This window comes from Buteo buteo, chromosome 21 (assembly GCF_964188355.1).
Source record: "Buteo buteo chromosome 21, bButBut1.hap1.1, whole genome shotgun sequence".
Classification (NCBI taxonomy): domain Eukaryota; kingdom Metazoa; phylum Chordata; class Aves; order Accipitriformes; family Accipitridae; genus Buteo; species Buteo buteo.
In genome coordinates, this window is record NC_134191.1 from 23,322,258 (window position 1) to 23,341,585 (window position 19,328).

The following is a 19,328-nucleotide window of genomic DNA, read 5'->3' on the forward strand; positions in this document are numbered from 1 at the left end:
ATCATTTTTTTTGCAATGGAAAATACTGTGATGTGGCAAATCTATCATCATGGCTCAAAGGCTGCATCAGGAGAGAGCAGGAGAGGGTCTGTAAAAGGAAATAGTTCTCATTTATACTCAAATGCTAGACAATGAAAGAGAAAAAAAGTTTATGATAAATAGCTGCTTTAAAACTGGGGTTTTTTTAAGCAAAACATGTCCTTCAATTGGTGGACCTGTGATATCTGCCTATATAACCTTTCAAGATCATATCATCACTTACTGGCGCCAATGCACAGCTATGCTATTATTGAAAGTTCTCAATGCTATTTTGTGCCCTGTGAGTCAGTCCTTGCCATTGAACAAACACACACAGCTTACATCACCTCAGAATGCTCTCAGCAAAGTATTACGGCTCCCTGTTATGTCACTAACAGTTCTGTACTCGATCACAGGAATTGCCTCACTCTTTTTCTAGTAAGTCCCACTTTGTTCCCTTGTTAGTCAGATAATCCCACTATTCTTAGGATGGATAAAGCCCCTCATGCAAGAAAAATAAATTACATTACTGCATGTAGAATGGGTAAACTGTATTTCTTACCATGATGTTAGAAATGAAATGGAGGGGTTCTTATGTTCAATACAGCATGAAACACTAGCTCTTTTTAGGAGCTGTGGAATTCCTCAGAATTCTTTACATTCCTGTTGAATTTTTCTGTAGTTGTCTATAGCCCTACATGAAGAGTATTATCTTTGTCTGCATGCTACATAGCTTTTACGTAGTGTCATACGTCCGTTTCTCTTGCATCATCTTAAGGGTTGTTTTTGTCTTGATTTTTCTTTTGCCTTATTCAGTGATGTACATATAAAGCTATCATTGCTACTTTAGAATACAGTTGGGTCCATAATTTAAGACAGAGACGCTCATTCTAGTTTTCCTGATAAAAGAATAAAACCCATCCATAATTAAGTACACTACCAACCATAATAGGCAAGAGGGTTGTCACCCTTGAATCTGTGCACAGATGCACAAGTTTGAATTTCACAGGAAAAGAGAAGCCCTGTTCCCTACTTTCTAAAACGCCTTGGCATCACTGAAGCCACAAAAACCGGTCAGATGATAAATCCCCCTTCTGTGGAGTTCTCACATAAAGTACAGCCACAACTAGCAAGCTGTACTACCATAAGGGTACTGGAAAGCAGGATGGGGTACAGCTAGATGCTGTTTGTGTTGCGGCGTATCCTGTCTTTAGATTCCTCACAGTTTAGAGCAGACACATGTTTGGACCAATATAAACTGGGACAGAATCCAGCATAATACTAGGTCAGGATACAGAGCCACAGCTTTTCTGGATTCTACTGGGAAAAGTAGAGTAATCAGGGCAGTATCTCTAAGCTACTATTCTGGGAAATACAAATTCAGTAAAACTGACAATATAGTGAAAATTCTGAATTTATAGGAAATGTATAAAATACATTATTAGGTTAAGCCTATAGAAAAACAAGAGCCTGATGAGATACTCACAGAAAAAATTATTTTTATGAAACAGGTACAAGCTTTGGGTTGACACCTGTTCTGAAATATTTGGTGGTTTGGACATCTGTGCTGTTAAAGCTGTACATGGAAAGGATGGAAAAGATTATATTTTTGAGGTAAGCAATCCCACTCTTTTCCATATATGCTTTTATATGTTACAAACACCCAAGTAAAGAACATTTGTGATACTTAGGCATTGGCTTATTTGTGTTTCAGGAAAGGATGTGTATTTTTGAGCAACGTTTCAATCATAGTACAAAGCCACATGTCCAAGTTAGCAGCAACACTTGCTGGAAAATGTAACCATATATATGGTAATGTCTTTTAGTGTTTGAGGAAATGTACACAAACTACAAAACAAAACCAAATGTGGATGTCACATTTTCCCAACCCTTATGATTTCTTCCTGAGCAGGCTTACCAGTTTTTCCTGGAAGGTTTATAGATAGCACTATCCCAAAGGAACCCCAGCAAAATTATACCTTACATGGAAAGGGAAATTAAGAATGAAATGGAAACAACTTTACTTTTTGCTAGCCTAAATGTTACCTTTAAGATCTGATTCCTCAGGAGTCAGAAGTTTCTGCTGTAGATAATTTTGGAAAGTTTAAGTTTTTCATTTACCTTAAGTTTATTATGGATAAATATAACTTTGGCCATAAAACAAGAGATCATCACTTGCCTATCACACAGTTCAAGATTTCTTCAGCATCTCCCACGTTCTTAGAATTTTATTCAGGAGATAGGCAAAGATCTTAAGAACCTCCCCACTCAAAAGAGGTTGATATTTGCTGAAGCAAAAGTAAGAGTACTTTTTCTAAACCAGGAGAGTAATCTGGAGATTATGGATTGACCTTTTCTAGTTATTTGTATTCATTTATAACAGAAACGCTTTGCAGAAGTAAAAATATTTGTTTTGTTGCAGTGTTAAACAGCTCTATGTATTTTCTTCTCTTCACTTTTCACAAATTTATCACTATTGCAATTGCTAATAATTCCCAAATCAAGCAATAGCACTTTAAAGGACTGAGCAGCTTGCAGTATTAAACTTTCAGTAAGACAAACAGAATTAATCACTACCTCCTGTAGTGGAAGATTTCAAGAAATCCTGTTTCCTTAGTCTGCCTGGCCAAATCAGAAGTTACTGTGTCTTATTGTATCAAAATCCACTGTAGCATAAAATTTATGATTCAATACTAAACGTCCTCTGTTGCCCCTGCATATAGTGCAGTCTTTCCCCTCCACTGCGCGCCGAAGTTCTTGTTAAATGCGTAATGCTTGACCCAATGAAATCTGGCTGAAATTTGAGAGTGAAAAAAAGTGTTTTCTTTCTGAAAACAGATCACACTGACTTCTGGTGATACAATATAGAGGAAATTCCTGAACGTAAGATTTGTCATATGTGCTAGTTCACATCTTGGCTGTAGCCATGGGTGTATCGCGGACATTTCTGCTTACTGGGGACATATTGATTTCTGCTCACAAGCAAGCTCCTCTCCAGCAATTGGGCTTTGGCAGCCTCCCATATGCCATATAAAGCTTTGTAGGATACTTGGCAGTTCCCATAGCCCCTAAACGTCTCAGAGGACGGGTCTCAGCATTTTCCACACACACCCATTTATCTAAATTCATTACATTTGAGAAGTTTATCCTGATTTGGCTGACTTTAATCTGATAAATTTTGACCCCACAATTTAAACTATAACATGAAGAAAAGTAGATTATTTTAAGACATAAGTTCTTAGTTATTTTACCTCATAAGATAGTACTTAAAAACTGAAAGATTGCATGCAAAAAGACACAAAACTGAGAGTAGGATTGCACTTAACAAGTATATTCTTGTAAGAACTAGATGTTTCAGACATAAAACAATGCTGTTTCTTAAACACTGTAGCTAAAGCTAGTCTGAGAAATGATTGGCATCAAGCCACACTACTTAGCCTGTCCTATCGATCTTTTATTCCCCACTTTCTTTTAATCTTGCTCTTTCTGTACAAATATAGTTGGACCTTTTCTGCTTCCAATGGAAGTGAAGGCTTCTCCTTTATATTAACAGCTGACACTTCTGTTACATTCCTCAGTTAGCAAATTCCTGTTGCGCTAAAAGCACTTCACCTCCATTCACTGAACTCAACTGTTTCCACATTTTTTGATACTGCAAAATTTTTCAAATTTTTTAGCAAAGCCAGCAAGCATCATCAGCTTCTGCTGAAGCCAGGTCTGCATCAGGCCTGGGAGGTCTGGTGGGTAGGAGGGGAAGGGGGAGCAGGTTTTTGAAAATGAAATAGCCAGTGCAAATTATATAATGGACCAACAGAGTACCACGCTTCCTGCTTCTGAACAAATCCCCTAATTTTCCATGCCAGATACAGTCATACTTTTAAGCAAACAGAATTCTGAGAACTGCAGGATACATCAGGAACTTGGTTTATAGAGCATTTTAAGTAGTGTACATAATAGATGTTGCAGTTAAAAGAAAGAGAGGCTAGAAGTGTGATAATTCTTGCTGTTCTACAGAATCAGCTGAATTGTTTGGAAGATGGTAGTGCTCATCAGCAGGAATATTTAGAATCTGCATAAGACATTGAAATGTAGAATTGTTTGCAAAGTTCACATCCAACAGAACATCTGTAAAACTTACCATCATTTGCTACTAAAAAGCCAGCTTACATCAACAGTTATTACACTATAATTTTAACAGTTATTGCAGTATAATTCTATGATACAATGAAGAATAGAAGACCGTCTGCACGAGTATAGGAGAAATTTTCGCCTTTTGTGTACTTTCAACATGGGAAAATAAATGTGTTATTAAAGCTAGCACGTACACGCTGCAATCAAGAACCAGTAGCTGAGCAGGACAAACAGTCCGTAAATACTGGGTTTACACTCCAATTGCAGTCCCATACTGAAACCTGTGCTCTCATGTTTTCATGATGACTGGTACACCTACTACAAAACTAAATGTTTCTGTATTACTGACACTTTAATTCTGCAGATATGATCTGACAAGAAACATACAAACTTCCTAATGTATGAAATAATATATGCAAATATGATCTTCCTGATTCTTCAGTTTGAACATTCAACCAGTGTAACCACCAATAGGAAAGGATACATGTATGTCATCTGGCTTCAGAGTGAATGTGAATTAAGGTCGAATTCTACTAAAGTATCCTTCATATACTCAGCATTCTAGACAGTAATTAACTTCAGAGGGATTTTCTGTAATAAGGCTGGGAGAGCAGCATTTTACAGAAATAATTGCTTAGTGCATAGTACATGTTTTGACAAAAGTGTTCAACAAGAGCTTTAGGACATGCATAATCCAAGACAATACTTTTACAATACCCACAGTGTTGTAAGTATTACATGTAACAACTCATCTGTTTAGAAAAATCCATTCTAAACTAATGTTAGAAAGTATAACATATAAATGACTTCTTATATGACTATTTCTGGAAGGTTACTAATTAATTTCATGTTGTCCTTTCCATTCCTTTTTTATTTTATACCAATAATTTTATTATTTTGGTGTTGTAGCCTTTCAGCTGCTTTGTGATGGTCCTTTTGTCATTCCTTGGTTTAACATTCTGCTTTCTTTTATTCCCCCAAACCATGCAGCAACAAATTGTACCAGTGGCTGATATTAGAGAATCAGTACAACATTGTGTCCCATGAATCAAATGTTCTAGCTGTACTTCTTAAAAAACACCACTATAAAGTGATTCTTTATCTATGATCTAGTACAGTATGGTTACATTCCAGGTAAGAATGTGTTGGTTCTTAATGTTAGATCGAGTCATCATGCCCCACTTCTTCAAGAAGGGTAAACATATTTTCTTCTGGTTTAGTTTCTCTAATAGTTTCTCTTCTCTATGTATTTGATTAAAAGGATGAGAATTTTTAAATAACTTATTTTAAAGCCTCATGGCCATTCAAGTTAGGCAAAGTGTGCTTGCTGTGTAAGTAGAGTAATGCCTGTTCAGGAATAATATGGAAGGATTAGAGAACTAAAATGAAAGAAGAAAAAATTAAGGATGTTTAGTGACACTGAAGTATAGTTCTAGACACTTAATTTCTGCATACATAAACCTTGTTATGAAATAAAGAAATGTACAGATCTTTATTACTGTTAGCTTCTTGAAGATGTCTCTCTTGTGGGATGTGCATGTTCCTTTGACCAAGTAGGTCTCAATGTAGTAAAAACCCAAGAAATTGCAGTGCAAGTACAGCTTCTCACATTTTATAGCTTTGGGTTCTAGATTTGGGTCCATTTTATAGATTTGGGTCAGTTCCCCAGTGCTGGTTTGTGCATCAGTATCTTCATATTTCTACAGCTACCCTACAGATTTCTAGTAATTTGAACAAGCTGAAGTCAATACTACTATTATTTCTCAAACATTATAAAAAGGATACATTCTTAGTGTACCATTCATCTTTCCACACTGCTATAAATGCTACTCCCAGGGGAATTTTGGAAGATGTCCATCTGTGCCTTCTTCTATGCAGTTAAGGGATACCTTATTCATCTCCAGGAAAAAAAAACAGACCAATTTATCTGAAGACAGGAAGGACAAAATATTGAAGTCATAATATTATTCAAACACTATACAACCTCTGTTTTTCTGTGAATCTACAAGCTCTCTACAGTTTTCTTAGATGGGTGCTGTAAGAGGTAACTTTGACTTTTAAAAGAACGTGGTTTTATAAAAGTTGTTTCCTGGAAGAAATTACCTTGTCTAGAAGAACCTTGTGGTTCTTCTTGTCTTTTACTTCTATACTCCAAAGAACTATCTCCAAACTCCTACTAGGGAGCAGTGAACTAATTGAAGAATCACTTAGCTAAATGGAAGGGCTGTCAGGTTGGTCAGGAGGAAGGCCAAGTTATTATTTTGTGTAACAATCTTAGCTATTCTTTTAGTGTCTGTTCTTTTCACCTCAATTGGAATACTCAGCTGCCAAGCATCATCATGCCAGAGACAAGCTGTAGAAACAAGGATTTTATTAACACATCATTGCAACAGACAGCTTTTTAACTGTCTCACCAATTCTTGCTAATAAGACATAAAATTAAGGTCCATTAAACTTTAACTTCTTAAATAGAAGAAGGACTTTTAATCTTTCCCTTTTAAAATTTTTAATACTAGAAGGAACAGATACTTGAGCATTGTTCATGTTTCTGACTCCACTAAATATTATCTTTCATGATTCATTCTTGGAAAACCAAACCTCTGGGAAACTAAACAAAAGCTCATATCATGGTGATGAATGCAGAAAAAGAGAACAAATGTAACAGAATCCTTTAAAGTGACCTCACAGGCAGTCGTCCAAATTTTGCTCAAAATTGAATGGGTGGGTGGCTGCTGCAGGTGTCTTTTTTCTACTTGCTTATTTTTACCCTAGGCTATATTTAAATTAGCTTCCAACTGGTTTATAACCTAGAAAGATGCAAACTGTTTGGATTTCATAAAGAATGTTTTCAGCCACTGCAAACTAATATAAGAAATGAAGAAACAGATTTTGACTTTGTTTTTTAAGTCTTGGTGTAATAGACACTGTTTCTGAAGGTGCTGCAGTCTACTGAACTGCTAGGAAATATGCCACCAACTCCAGAGTATGTATACTGTATAAGGTGTAGTGATACAGCACCAGCACAAAGGATGTTGTCTTTTACAGACTTCTGTATTCCCATAGTCAGTGTCCTGAATAACACTGGCTAAAGTATATGAAGGAATCCATCAGAAGGGAGCAAAGGTGGAAGAAACCTGTAGCTCATGCAGCATTTGTGCACAATTTTACGTAAAGTTGTGCTTTCTAGGAAATGATAGCTATACTATTCAATTTACAGTTCAGACTGAGCTATGTCACTGACTATGGCACAAGTTTAATGAGCACAAGCCTCTGATACTGTACTTCCAAGTGCTCTGAAGCTAAGCTTACTTATTCTTCTATCTTAATCATATACATTTCCAAAATTCAGCACCAAAGACTGGACAAAGACATGAAAATATATTCTGTTAGAAATATTTGGTACTATCCTGTAAGTGATTTATCACAAATCATAGACATATTTAGATTGGCAGGGACCTCTGGAGGTCACCTAGTCCAACTTTCTGCTCAAAGCATGACTAACTTCAAAGTTGCTCAGACCCTCTCCTGAAAGAAAAAAGAGGGAGAAGTTTTATTTCTTACCATGTCTGCCAATATTGTCTCCTATAAGTCTCCTATAAATAAACAGATTTTTTTAAAACTCCCTAGAAGCATAACTTTATCTCTAAATTAGGTGATTTGGCATATAAATATGTGCAGGAGTGGCAAATAATACTGGCCATGATTTTTCTACATACTTAAGTGACTTTCCATCTGTTAAAGAATATCCTCTATTCAGGTTAGTAAGGGAACTAAATCCAACTGTAACAGTTGATGAAGTCACAAGTCTCTTATAATTTATGATCTGGTACTATAAGAAGTTTTGAACATGTAGGAGTCTAAAATTACTCTTTTGGTGATATAACTAAGTTATAAATAAGACCACATCTGTCTGTGAAGATTCGTATTTCCAAAACAAGGAGCATTCCTACATTTCCTAATAGGATTTAATATAACTTAATTATTCCTAATAGGACTTAATATAACATAATAAGCAATGGCTAAGAAGATACAATTCTAGAAAAAACCCAACCTTTTTAATTAAGATTTTTCCAAGCTTCTGATACATTAGTGCTGAATTCATTAATATATTCCTTCATACGCCGGCTTCATGTGATAGAAAAAAGTCAATTTATTCAATGAACTCTTCTTGGACTCTTTTTATATTTTGGAAGTAACAGATTAATCCACTGAAATTTTCCAGATACTATTCCAGAAATAATGACATCAGCTCTTCTTTTAGACAGAAGAGTAAAAGAAGTGTATCTAGTGACATAGTTAATGAAGGAGGTGAATTTGTTTTGCTAGGACACTAGTTTTCATTTGAATGGAGCAATAATTATTGACCTGAAGGAATAACATGAATATTTTGGTTCCCATCCTAAGAATAACTACTCACTAATTTTTTTTTCACATAATATTTATGTTTACTCTATTGGCAAAATACCTGTAACTTTTAAAATTTTAAATTAGCAACAATAGCACTTCTTAGATGTGACCATCTTAATGTTTTCTTTTGTTCATAATGAACCATACTTTATTAATAGGGTGGTGAATACAGGTCAAATTCATTCTGATGGTAAATTAATTGTTATTTTATAGATTAAACCAATCTCATATATTCTCTTCAAAGTGCTTGAATTTTTCTCAGATATATTACCTGCATTTTCTATATATTTTTACACCTTTTTTTAATCTACTACGTTTGCATGAGTTTGCATCATACAAATTCAGCTTCATCCAGCAATTTTGATTGGACATAGAAATCATTTGTTTGGGTTTTTTTCATTCCAGATTGAAACAAGACCATATAAATTTGTCTGTGGGCACTGGATCCTTCATCTAGGAATGCTTGCTTCACTTTCCCAGCTGTTCGTCCTTTTTCTGCAGATGTTGTTACTCAGCCACTGCAGGAGGGACTGTAAAAATTTCCTAGCAGTCACCACTGATTTTCTGCTGTACTATCCCCTACCGACTTCTCAGGTGTGGTTACATTTCCAATTACAGATTATTCCTCCATCTGCTATACAGACCTCAGTGAAAGCCCCATGATTACTTCATATCCAGTCACTCCCTTACTTCTCAAAAATCACACCATCTCTTCTTACGTCCCATTCAGTCTTAAATGACCTCTTCAAACTATTAGGTTTTGTTAATGTCAGTTACTTTCTCCATAATTAGAACTCTTAGATTAAAATCTGTATCAGCCTCTGCCTTTACAGTCAAAATTTTTGCCACAACTGGAGACATCCAGGTCCCACAAAAATAACACATAAGAAAAACTCATGCGTAACATAGCAACGACACAATCCAGCTTCTCTTATTCACAGACCAAAGTAAATGTTTTTTCTCAGTCCTCACACTCTCAAGCATGGACCTTTAAAATTACCCTGATTTGCAATGAAATTAATTCCTCCTCCCTCTGCACTTACCACTTATCATATCTTCTCCTGTAATTCATAGGTCTCTTTCTATACGAAATCCATGTATCATTATTCTGTCAGACTACTTGTGCAATTCTGACTTGCAAGGCCTCTATCTGTTTCTTCATATTCCTCTTGTATTTCAGCATCCTGACAAACACCTTTTTCTTCCACTGTATCAACAGAATTCTTCACTTTTTCCCTTCTTTTAAGCTCCACAACTCTGTCTTTCCCAGCACCATTTCGGCTGGGTCTTCATGAAGCTCCAAGCAAGAGATCTTTCTTAATCCTTTGGTGGTAAACATATTAGGTAATGGATAACTATGTCTGGGCAATGGCAGTCTGAGTAGTTTCTCCTTCAAACACGATGATCCCTTTGCAATTACTGATATCTTATAATTGCACTGGCTCCTTTATTAATCCCATCCCATTTCCTTTCATATTTATCAGAGTTAAACAACATTTCTCTTCACTTTCTTGCCAGTCTCAGTCTTGTAGCCCAAATTTCAAATATTTGCCTTATCCACACTAGCACCGGAGGGCACAGACTAATTCACTAAAAGGTCATATCACTGAAAGGTCAGTGGTTTGTTTTGTCACAGTATTGTGATGACTTAAACATGCTGCTGTAGTTTCTGTTACTACTGCTAATATATACAGTCAGTCTCTTATAGTTTAATATAAAGATGTGTTAAGTGCATTTCAGAGTATGGTTTCTGGGTGATAAGAGAAATTCATCCCATAGAATTGGTTACTGAAATACATATAAATGAAAAACAGAAACAATATGAATTAAGTGACTGTAATTCATAGTGACCCATGTTTTTGTTGGCATCTGCAAAAGTAACATATTTGATTTTATAAATTACAGATGTCTTTTTTCTATGAAATCCTCTTAGTGGGAAACTCCAGTATTTTAAATAGCTGAACTAGGTCCTAAAAAAACCCCTGGCTGTTATTAAATGATATTTTAAAACTAGTGCAGGCTGTAAATAGACTATTTATAAACAGGATGCTTTGTGTATGTTTAAACTTTGTCAAGTCCTCTAAAGTGGGGGAAATGCCAGTGTGACATTCCTGTTAGTCACTCGCAAGTTTTAAAAACTTTTAGTGTTACCCAAAATATTTTTAATTCTTAAGATACAGTTGTATAAAACATTACTGATTCCTGATGACTGTCATTAATTATTTTACTAGGAAGGAAAATAGACTGCATTTTCTTAAAGAAAAGAAAAAAGAGAAAGACAAAACCCTCCTTGTAAAGTATTCACCTTGATCTTAGCTTCTTTTCCAAGGAATAGCAGAAGTGCTCTCTTAGTAATGTTAACGTCTATCCTTGAGAGTCACAACAGCAATAACACAGAGAGGGAAGCGAAGCATCTTCTTAGCAGCCCCAAGCAATGCATGGTGTAAATGCTCTGCTCTGGACAGTCTAGCCATTCCCTCTCAGCAGTGCAAGTGGTAAGAGCCCCTTCAGCCTCCTGCCACCCATGACTTCTACCCACCCACATTGCCTCTCAGGTCCAATCGGTTATTAAACTGAACAGTGTCCTGCGACTGAACTGCTTTTAAGCATTGGTAATCTTTTACTCACTCAACTATTTAGTGAGATTTCACTTTGGGACCAGTAGTTTTCTTGATAATCTGATGCCTTACTTTCTCTTTTTAACACTTTGGCTGCTGTCTGTACTTCAGTAAAGCACCAGAACACATTATAGCTTACCATCATTCAAGAGTTGCCATGACTCAGTACTTGTTCAGTGTTAGGTTCAGCATATCTTTGGCCAACAATATTTGTTCAAGTATGGCAACAAACAAAAGGATTTTTAACAATGTCAAAACCTGTCCAAGTGACAAAAGATTGTCAAGGGCAAATGGCTCTGTTTTTCAATGCCATATGTGTTGAAACTGCCTCAGTATGTCAGTAGGGCAGCTATGCTTGAAAATACTGTCTTCAAGAAAGGTAAGATCTTCTCTACTGAAGTGGACATGAAGTTTTGAGCAATGCTCCAAGGCTTCGTTTTTTTAGCCTTAGCCATAGAACTACACTTGTCCCACATGTTCTGGTAAAGAACATGGCAATACCTCCTAAAGAAAGTTTATATGTAAACTTGCAGTTATAGAACCATTTAAAAATAGAAATTCAGTCAGAACCCACTCCTTCAGATCTTAATACTGTCTAATCCTTTGGCAGGACGTTGTTTTAGGCAATTTGTTTCACAGTCATTCCAAATGACTTTTTTAAGGTAAGCAGATGGTAAACAAAGTGAGGTTTTCTTTGCACACTTGTGAAACCTGTAACTGTTGCTTCTGTCGTTGGGTAAAAGAGAGGTTAATATACACCTGATAGCAAGAGGGGCGATATTTTCAAGAATAACTGTCATTAATGTCATTAACTTCAGGGGGGGCAGATTTTTAGACCACGAACATAACTCCCTCTCTGAAAATCAGATGTTTTGCAGTGGACAACCAAACATCCGATGTCCTTCACACTGACATCAAGACATTCTAACATTCAGTCATTATTAACACTTTAAAGTCCTGGCCAAAGTATCTGGCACATATGGTTGCTTCCTCCCTGCAGGTGCTATGCATATTACTCTTTCAAGCAGCGGCTCATCATAAAATGAAGTGGATCTTTAAGCGTTATAACAATTTTAAGAAATAGCGATAACTCAGCAGAACTTAATACTAAAGTAAATCCACAAAAATTTTGTATTTCAAGAGTCACACAACCAGGAAGACTACATTTACCCATTCAGAAATATCAACTCATATCAGTTCAATACATTTCTCTCAATTAATTAAAAACATTGGTTATGTTCCACTTAAAAATATGTTTGTTAAAAGATATGGTAAATTTTATAGAAACTTTCTGTGTAATTATTAAGCATTTCTTCAATACTGTTGATGTGGCCCAAGAGTGGAAAAACATTCATTCATTTCTTACGAAACATTTGCTCTGGACTTCAAATATTATTTCATTGTTTACTTTGGGGTCATTTTCAAGCCTTTTAGCTGTGAGGAAGCTTAGAGGAGACATCCTAGATCTGAAAATCCCAGAACAAGTGTTGCCAACATTTTGGTTGCCAATGCACAATGACAGTGTCTCTTGTAAATGAACAAACAGAAGAATAATGTAAATGCTTTTGGGCTTCAAACTAATCTCATTATTAGAACAAAGTAGTCTTTGTCAGCCTCAGTAAGAATTTCTATAGCACTTACCATATTTTGAAAATCCTCAAGCTTAGGTAATATTATTTACAATATAGCTCATTGCCAATTAATGTGCAAGATGAAAGATTACATTCCAGTGTTGTAATGAACATGCATGTTCTTTTAAATCCAAATGTCTCTTTAAATACCCAATTAGTGTGTCTAATTCCTAGAAGCACTTGAATATCTAAAAGAAGGAAGGTAAAACTGCCCTCTTTGTTTATAAAGGAGATAATGTGTTCAGTGTAGGTTGATGGATTGAGAAGAGTTTTGTTGTTGCCACTATATCCGTTCCACTGCAGGAGGGATCCATACGATGCAGATGCACTAGCTTCATGCTCTTTAGTCTGATCCCTGTGTCACCCCGACAGACAATAATAAAATTCTTCCACCTTGTAAATATTTGCAGAATCAGGTCTTATCACAAAATTTCAATATCTTTCCTTCAACTACATAAGCTGGGCAACTAACAAAAATATCTCAAGGCAACAACCTACAGCAGACTGCCCACCTGAAGAGACACCTCTAGTCAAAATAGCCCTGCCACCCAATAGCAGAGCTCTCTTTCTAGTCCTTTCACTAGAAACTGGATAGGAGTGAGGGAAGTTTAAGGTGTTTCTCTGGCCATTAGCACTTACAATTGCCTGTGGCAGCAAGAGTCCTCCAGCACTCTTTTGACTCTGTTGAACCTTTTCAGTCTTGTTCCATTTACCTGGAGTAGAGAAAGAACTTCAGAAGCCAAAGAGATACAGAAGATGCACTTTTGGAAGTACTAAAACACACCCATGAAACTCACTGATCCTTCTGCAGTTGTACAAAACCCATGAGGATCCCTTACTAATGATTCTTTCCTTCTTCACCCACCATCACCTTCTCTCTTACAGCACAGCTGATTTTTGTGTCTAATGCGTGATTGCCTACACTAGTGAGAAATCTTGTGTGAGATTTGGCAGCTGGACAGCTTTTCACAGACTGAAAGGTAGATGGACACAATTCAGTTTGTACAAAGACTCTAACTGGATCGGATATAATGGCATCCATACAGTATATTACTGCTAATGTAGTCTGCTTTATCCCTGACAGCCTCTTATTAATTATTAATACTATTGTTTGTACTGTAGGCCTCAGTCACTTGTGATCCATACCTATGAGAAACACCAGAATTGCAGGGCTGCAGATGACATGCCTTCACCTTTTTCTGAATGGCCTTGATACATATTGAAAAAGGATTGCAGTTTTTCAAAAGTGAATTAAATCCTTTTATTGTTGAAATAAGAACGTCCAGTGCCATTGTGAATAACAGTTGGGGTTATTATGTTACGCTTTTGTTTCCCCTGAACCAAACACAGACGTGCCAAAAATAGATACACTGTAGAAATAACAAATATTGTGTAGAAAGAAAAAATATTGTGTAGAAATAACAAATACTTATAACCCACTGAAGTGAACTGAATTCAGTATTAGTTTTATTTATCTGAATAGCTGATTAAATAATTGCTGAACACTATTAACCTGCCACATTTAGAATGGAAAGGTGCACATTTTTATTTGCTTCTCTGATATCCTGCTTTCTTTGTAGAAATTCTTACTTCTTTTTGCATCAGCTGCACTGCAGCAACACTACTTTTCAAAATGATATGAATAATAAGGTCTTATTTAAAATTTTTCATCAATCAATAAGGATCCAGCCTTCCCTAGCAGAAATCCAACAAATAGCTCAGAAGCTGAAGTTTTTTTCGCATTTCCACATTCTAATTCAGCTGATGAACATGGTATAAACCACAAAAACACATAAGAAAGAAAAAACTTCAGAAATGTAGCTTACACAGAAGTGCAGACAATTACTTCAGTTTTTTCGGCAGACCACTGAATACCCTAAGGAACCTCATTTTCCGTATCTGCTGTGTGCTTTCCACAGGTGTCATGTTCCCCAGAGAGTGTATGCCCAAGTATCATACTGAACCTGTATGTTGCTTGAAGATTAGAAAGGAATGACATTGTAAAGTTGCTGTTCTCTTGCTCTGCTGACCCATATCCTGCACTCGGGCTTTTTTGTGATATAACAAATCATTTCTACAGATCTGGTTTGACTTTTGTTAAAAACAATTATGTAACTAGAGGACCTGACATTCTACACAGATGTGGAATAAGTTTACTTTGGTGCCATATCAATAGCTGATGTATTGTTTTATTTTACAGGTCATGGACTGTGCAATGCCTCTGATTGGTGAGCATCAGACTGAAGACAGGCAACATATAACTGATCTAGTTGTAAGCAAAATGAACCAAATGTTGTCCAAAACTCCTATACCATCTCCTCAGAGACCCACTGCCACTCAGCAGCCTCAGGTAGGAAACTTCTGCTTGTAGAATAAAGAATCTTATTCTATAATTTTAAGCTCAGAATTTTCCTCAAAGGATTTGGCTGGAAAACTCTGTAAACATACCCTGAACTACAAGAATTCAAGAATTTATCAACATGTTTTAGAGGTTTTTCATATTCAAATGAGATTATCTCCAGATATAATTGAGTAGTCCAGGTGTTGGTGTGGTTCTACCAGTAAACTGATAACTGTGGATTCAGTGAATTACCAGGCTTTGTATTGTCTCCTTTCAGTTACATCTGTATAAAATATCACGGAAATAATAAGAAGCACTGTCATAGACAATCTTTGCCCCCCTGAGGATGTCAGAAAGAATAAAGATAATAGTTCTTGTTCTTGTGCAAAATGAATTACATGAAAATCTTTTTTTATGTGCTGCAATTCACAAAAGTACCTTTCAAATCTAGGAAACTCTTGAAATATGTTTAGCATACTAGAAAATTTGTGTCAAAGGTTGCAAATGGATGTGTTTCACTCGTTTTATCTTACATGGCCTGATACTTAAAGTGTGGGGATGCAGAATTCTGCCCCTGGTCTTGCTACCTTTCAGACTTTGCAAATCATCTTTGTGTTTCCATTTCCATGCTTACAAAATGTGAAGTTTATTTTAGTGATCCTTTAAATAACTGCTGAGAGTGTGGTATTTTTGTAAAAGTCTCTAAGAACATAAAAGTTTTGCCTCTAAATTGGAGAGATATGGATTTGATGGGTAGACTATTAAATGGATAAGGAATTGGCTGGATGGCCGCATCCAGAGTTACAGTCAACGGCTCAATGTTGAAATGGAAACCAGTAACAAGTGGTGTCCCTCAAGGATCTGTACTGAGACCAATACTGTTTAATATCTTCATTAATGACATACCTAGTGGCATTGAGTGTACCCTCAGCAGGTTTGCAGATGACACCAAGCTGAGTGGTGCAGTCAACACCCTAGAGGGAAGGGATGTCGTCCAGAGGGACCTGGATGGCAGGGTCCTGCACTTGGGTCCCAGCAGTCCCCCAATATCAGTACAGACTGGGTGATGAATGGATTGAGAGCTGCCCTGCAGAGAGGACTTGGGGATACTAGTGGATGAAAAATTCGATATGAGCGAGCAATATACACTTGCAGCCCGGAAAGCCAACCATATCCTGAGCTGCATCAAAAGAAGCACGGCTAGCAGGTCTGCTCTCGTGAGACCTTACCTAGAGTACTGCATCCAGCTCTGGAGTCCCCAGTACAAGAAAGACATGGACCTGTTGGAGCAGGTCCAGAGGAGGCCATGAAAATGATCAAAGGGTTGGAACAGCTCTCCTATGAAAAAAAGCTGAGTGTTGGGGTTGTTCAACCTGGAGAAGAGAAGGCTTCAGGGAGACATTATTGTGGCCTTTCAATACTTAAAAGGGGCTTCTAAGAAAGATGGAGAAAGACTTTTTACTAAGGCCTGTAGTGACAGGGCAAGGGGTAATGGTTTTAAACTGAAAGAGGGTAGATTTAGAATGGATCTAAGGAAGAAATTATTCACGATGAGGGTAGTAAGAAACTTGAACAGGTTGTCCAGAGAGGTTGTGGATGCTGCGTCACTGGAAGTGTTCAAGGTCAAGTTGGACAGGGCTTTGAGCAACCTGATCTCCTGAAAGATGTCCCTGCCTGTGGCAGGAGGGGTTGGACTAGATATGTAAAAGGTCTGTTCTAACCAAAACCATTCTACCATTCTGTGATTCTTTGAAAAGTGCTACATAAATGCTAAATAGCATCTATTGTGTCTTCATAGCTAGGCAGCAGGTCTGATCAAGAGCAGCATTATCAGCTACAGCTTTCACATACTTCTTTTAATATACTGAAGGAATAAATGTAACAATACATCTGACAATAAACTATTAAGGACCGTACTGCTGCTCTGTACCAGAGCAGCTCCATGGTAATCAGTTAAGCAACAGAATAAGCCAAACTGTAATACAGGAATTACCAAGCCTAAATCAAGAATCTATTTTTACTCCCAGTAGGCTCCACACCAGGTAAACAATTTGAAAACAATTTTGTGGCATACCTCAGACAGACTAGTTCTTGAGGCAGAATGACTAATTTGTTCTTCAAATATATCATCATGCTTTAAGTTATAAAAATACACCATCCCACATAAAAAAGTGGTGTGGCTTCTATTTATATTACAGCCACTTGAAACTAAGCACAAAATTGTTTCAACCACGGAACCACATACAATGGAGAAGTTTCCATCCAACGTGACTCAAGTCCATTGTAAAGGGCACTGAAAAAGAAAGACAAGGAAGGGAAAAAAATAAATCACCTTATGCCAAAATACAGTTTCTTTTAGGACTAGTAAATTAGCCATATATTAAAATGAAGAAAAGAGTCAAATTTACAGTTGCCCAGAGCATACAATTCAACATAAATCAAAATTTAAAACAGTAATAGGCATGATTGTAACAGTAATAGATTCACAGTCATTTAGAGCATTTGATATTTCACATTTTGGGGGAAAAAAAAAAGTAAGGTCTTGGGTAGACATGCTTCCCTGGATTTTAAAGAAGACAAGGGAGGACGAATGTTTATGGTTACTGGTGTCATCCAAAGAAACTGGTTATCTGTTGTATGTAAATGAAGTTTTTTACTCATTTCCAAAGAAAAACTGCCTACATAAGTCCAGAATGAAAACAGGATACAAGGAACATTTTAAGCAAGTTCCTAAATTCCTCAGTCATTACTGTCACTCATCATGTTCATGAAAAAGTTTTTTTCCTCTTAAACAAAAAAGTTTTGAATTAATCCAAAGCTCATATTTGCTGGCTAGCTGCTGAACTTCTATTGGATTTCACTTAGTTTAGGTTACTGAAGAATTCAGCCTTTGCTAATGGCAACAGGATGTTATTCAACATTAATCTTCTTTTCCTTATCCTATCCTTCAACTATGGATTGCAGTTGGCCAAAACCAGAGCTATCTCTTCAGAATATTTGCAACATTTGTTAGTTTTCCTCTCAAGTTAATAAGACTCTGCTTCCTTAAAATTTGCCTTGATACATTATCCACCAGTTTAGGACAGACAAAGGGGATCTGAATTTCTACAGAAGATGCTATTTGCAAATACCCATTAATCTTCCCAGCTTTAAGGGAAAATCATGAAACAGATCTGTAGTATTTAAAACAGGTATCTGCTCATGTGTGGTTAATTTTTAGCTGGGTTGTCTCCTGAAGAATAAAATCAGTCTGTTAAAACAAGCTGTCCCTTTCATCTTTGAACAGTCTTCTCCTTTTCTAATTTGAGAAATTGTTTCCTATTCTTGAGAAATACAGTCCATTCATTTGCGGGGCAGGGGGATACTGCATGTTTCAACAGGTCACATAAAATGCAAAGCCAGTAATTTATCCCAAATCAGCTATATGCATATGTATGCATGGTCTTAGAAACCAAAGTAATATAAATATCAAAGAGCAATTTGTGTGTTTTGCTACTTCTGCTTTTACATGAAGTTTATAGTCAATAGTACAGCTATAGATGTGCCATGTTTTGAATTCCCTTATTATCTGCGTGGGTTTTAAAAAGTTATTTACAATCTGCCCCCTACTGTGGCATTGGGTGCATCGTACATAAAAGAATGCTTCAATTTATAAATGCCCACAGTGGTCAGTACTGTTCCAATTAACTATCCATCAGAGAACAAATCAATGATTAGGAAAATAAGTCTTTGTTTAGAGCTATGCAGCCAAATCTTGATGGAAATGATTGGCCTTGCAATATGTTCTGAAGGCCAAGAAAGTTCTCTGTCAGAGTGCCAGGAGGAGCAAATTGCAGAGGCTCTCTAACAAGTTTTTCAGGTACACAGAATGGCAGAGGATGTGTGAAGGAGAAAAGCTACGCGTTGCAGCTCTGTGTGTTGCAGCTCACGCCACCTGACTGGCTGCAGCCAACAGTGTCTCATGCTTCTCTCTTGTAGTCCCAGGCCACAGCTTACTGCATACCTTTGACAGCATGATTGAACTGTATTGGGATAGAAAGTATTCTTGATTACAGGATTCAAAGCTTGCCAGTTTTGCTCTTATCAGCTACTTTACAAGTCTTTCCACTACAAAGAAAAGCAAGAGTCCCTGGACTCAGAGAAGTTCTGTCTGATATAACTACATATGGTCAAAAAACTCTT

The 19,328-nt window shown here is 36.7% G+C and overlaps 1 protein-coding gene across 3 annotated transcripts in view; it reads left to right on the forward strand.

Moving 5' to 3' along the window:
- Window positions 1–19,328, forward strand: part of SYN2 (synapsin II) — a 191,677-nt gene that overhangs the window by 152,826 nt on the left and 19,523 nt on the right. For all 3 annotated transcript variants that reach the window (XM_075053289.1, XM_075053288.1, XM_075053290.1), the window contains 2 exons: window positions 1,530–1,632; window positions 15,006–15,155. In XM_075053289.1, the coding sequence (XP_074909390.1) occupies window positions 1,530–1,632; window positions 15,006–15,155 (253 nt within the window). The remainder of the gene's footprint in view (window positions 1–1,529; window positions 1,633–15,005; window positions 15,156–19,328) is intronic.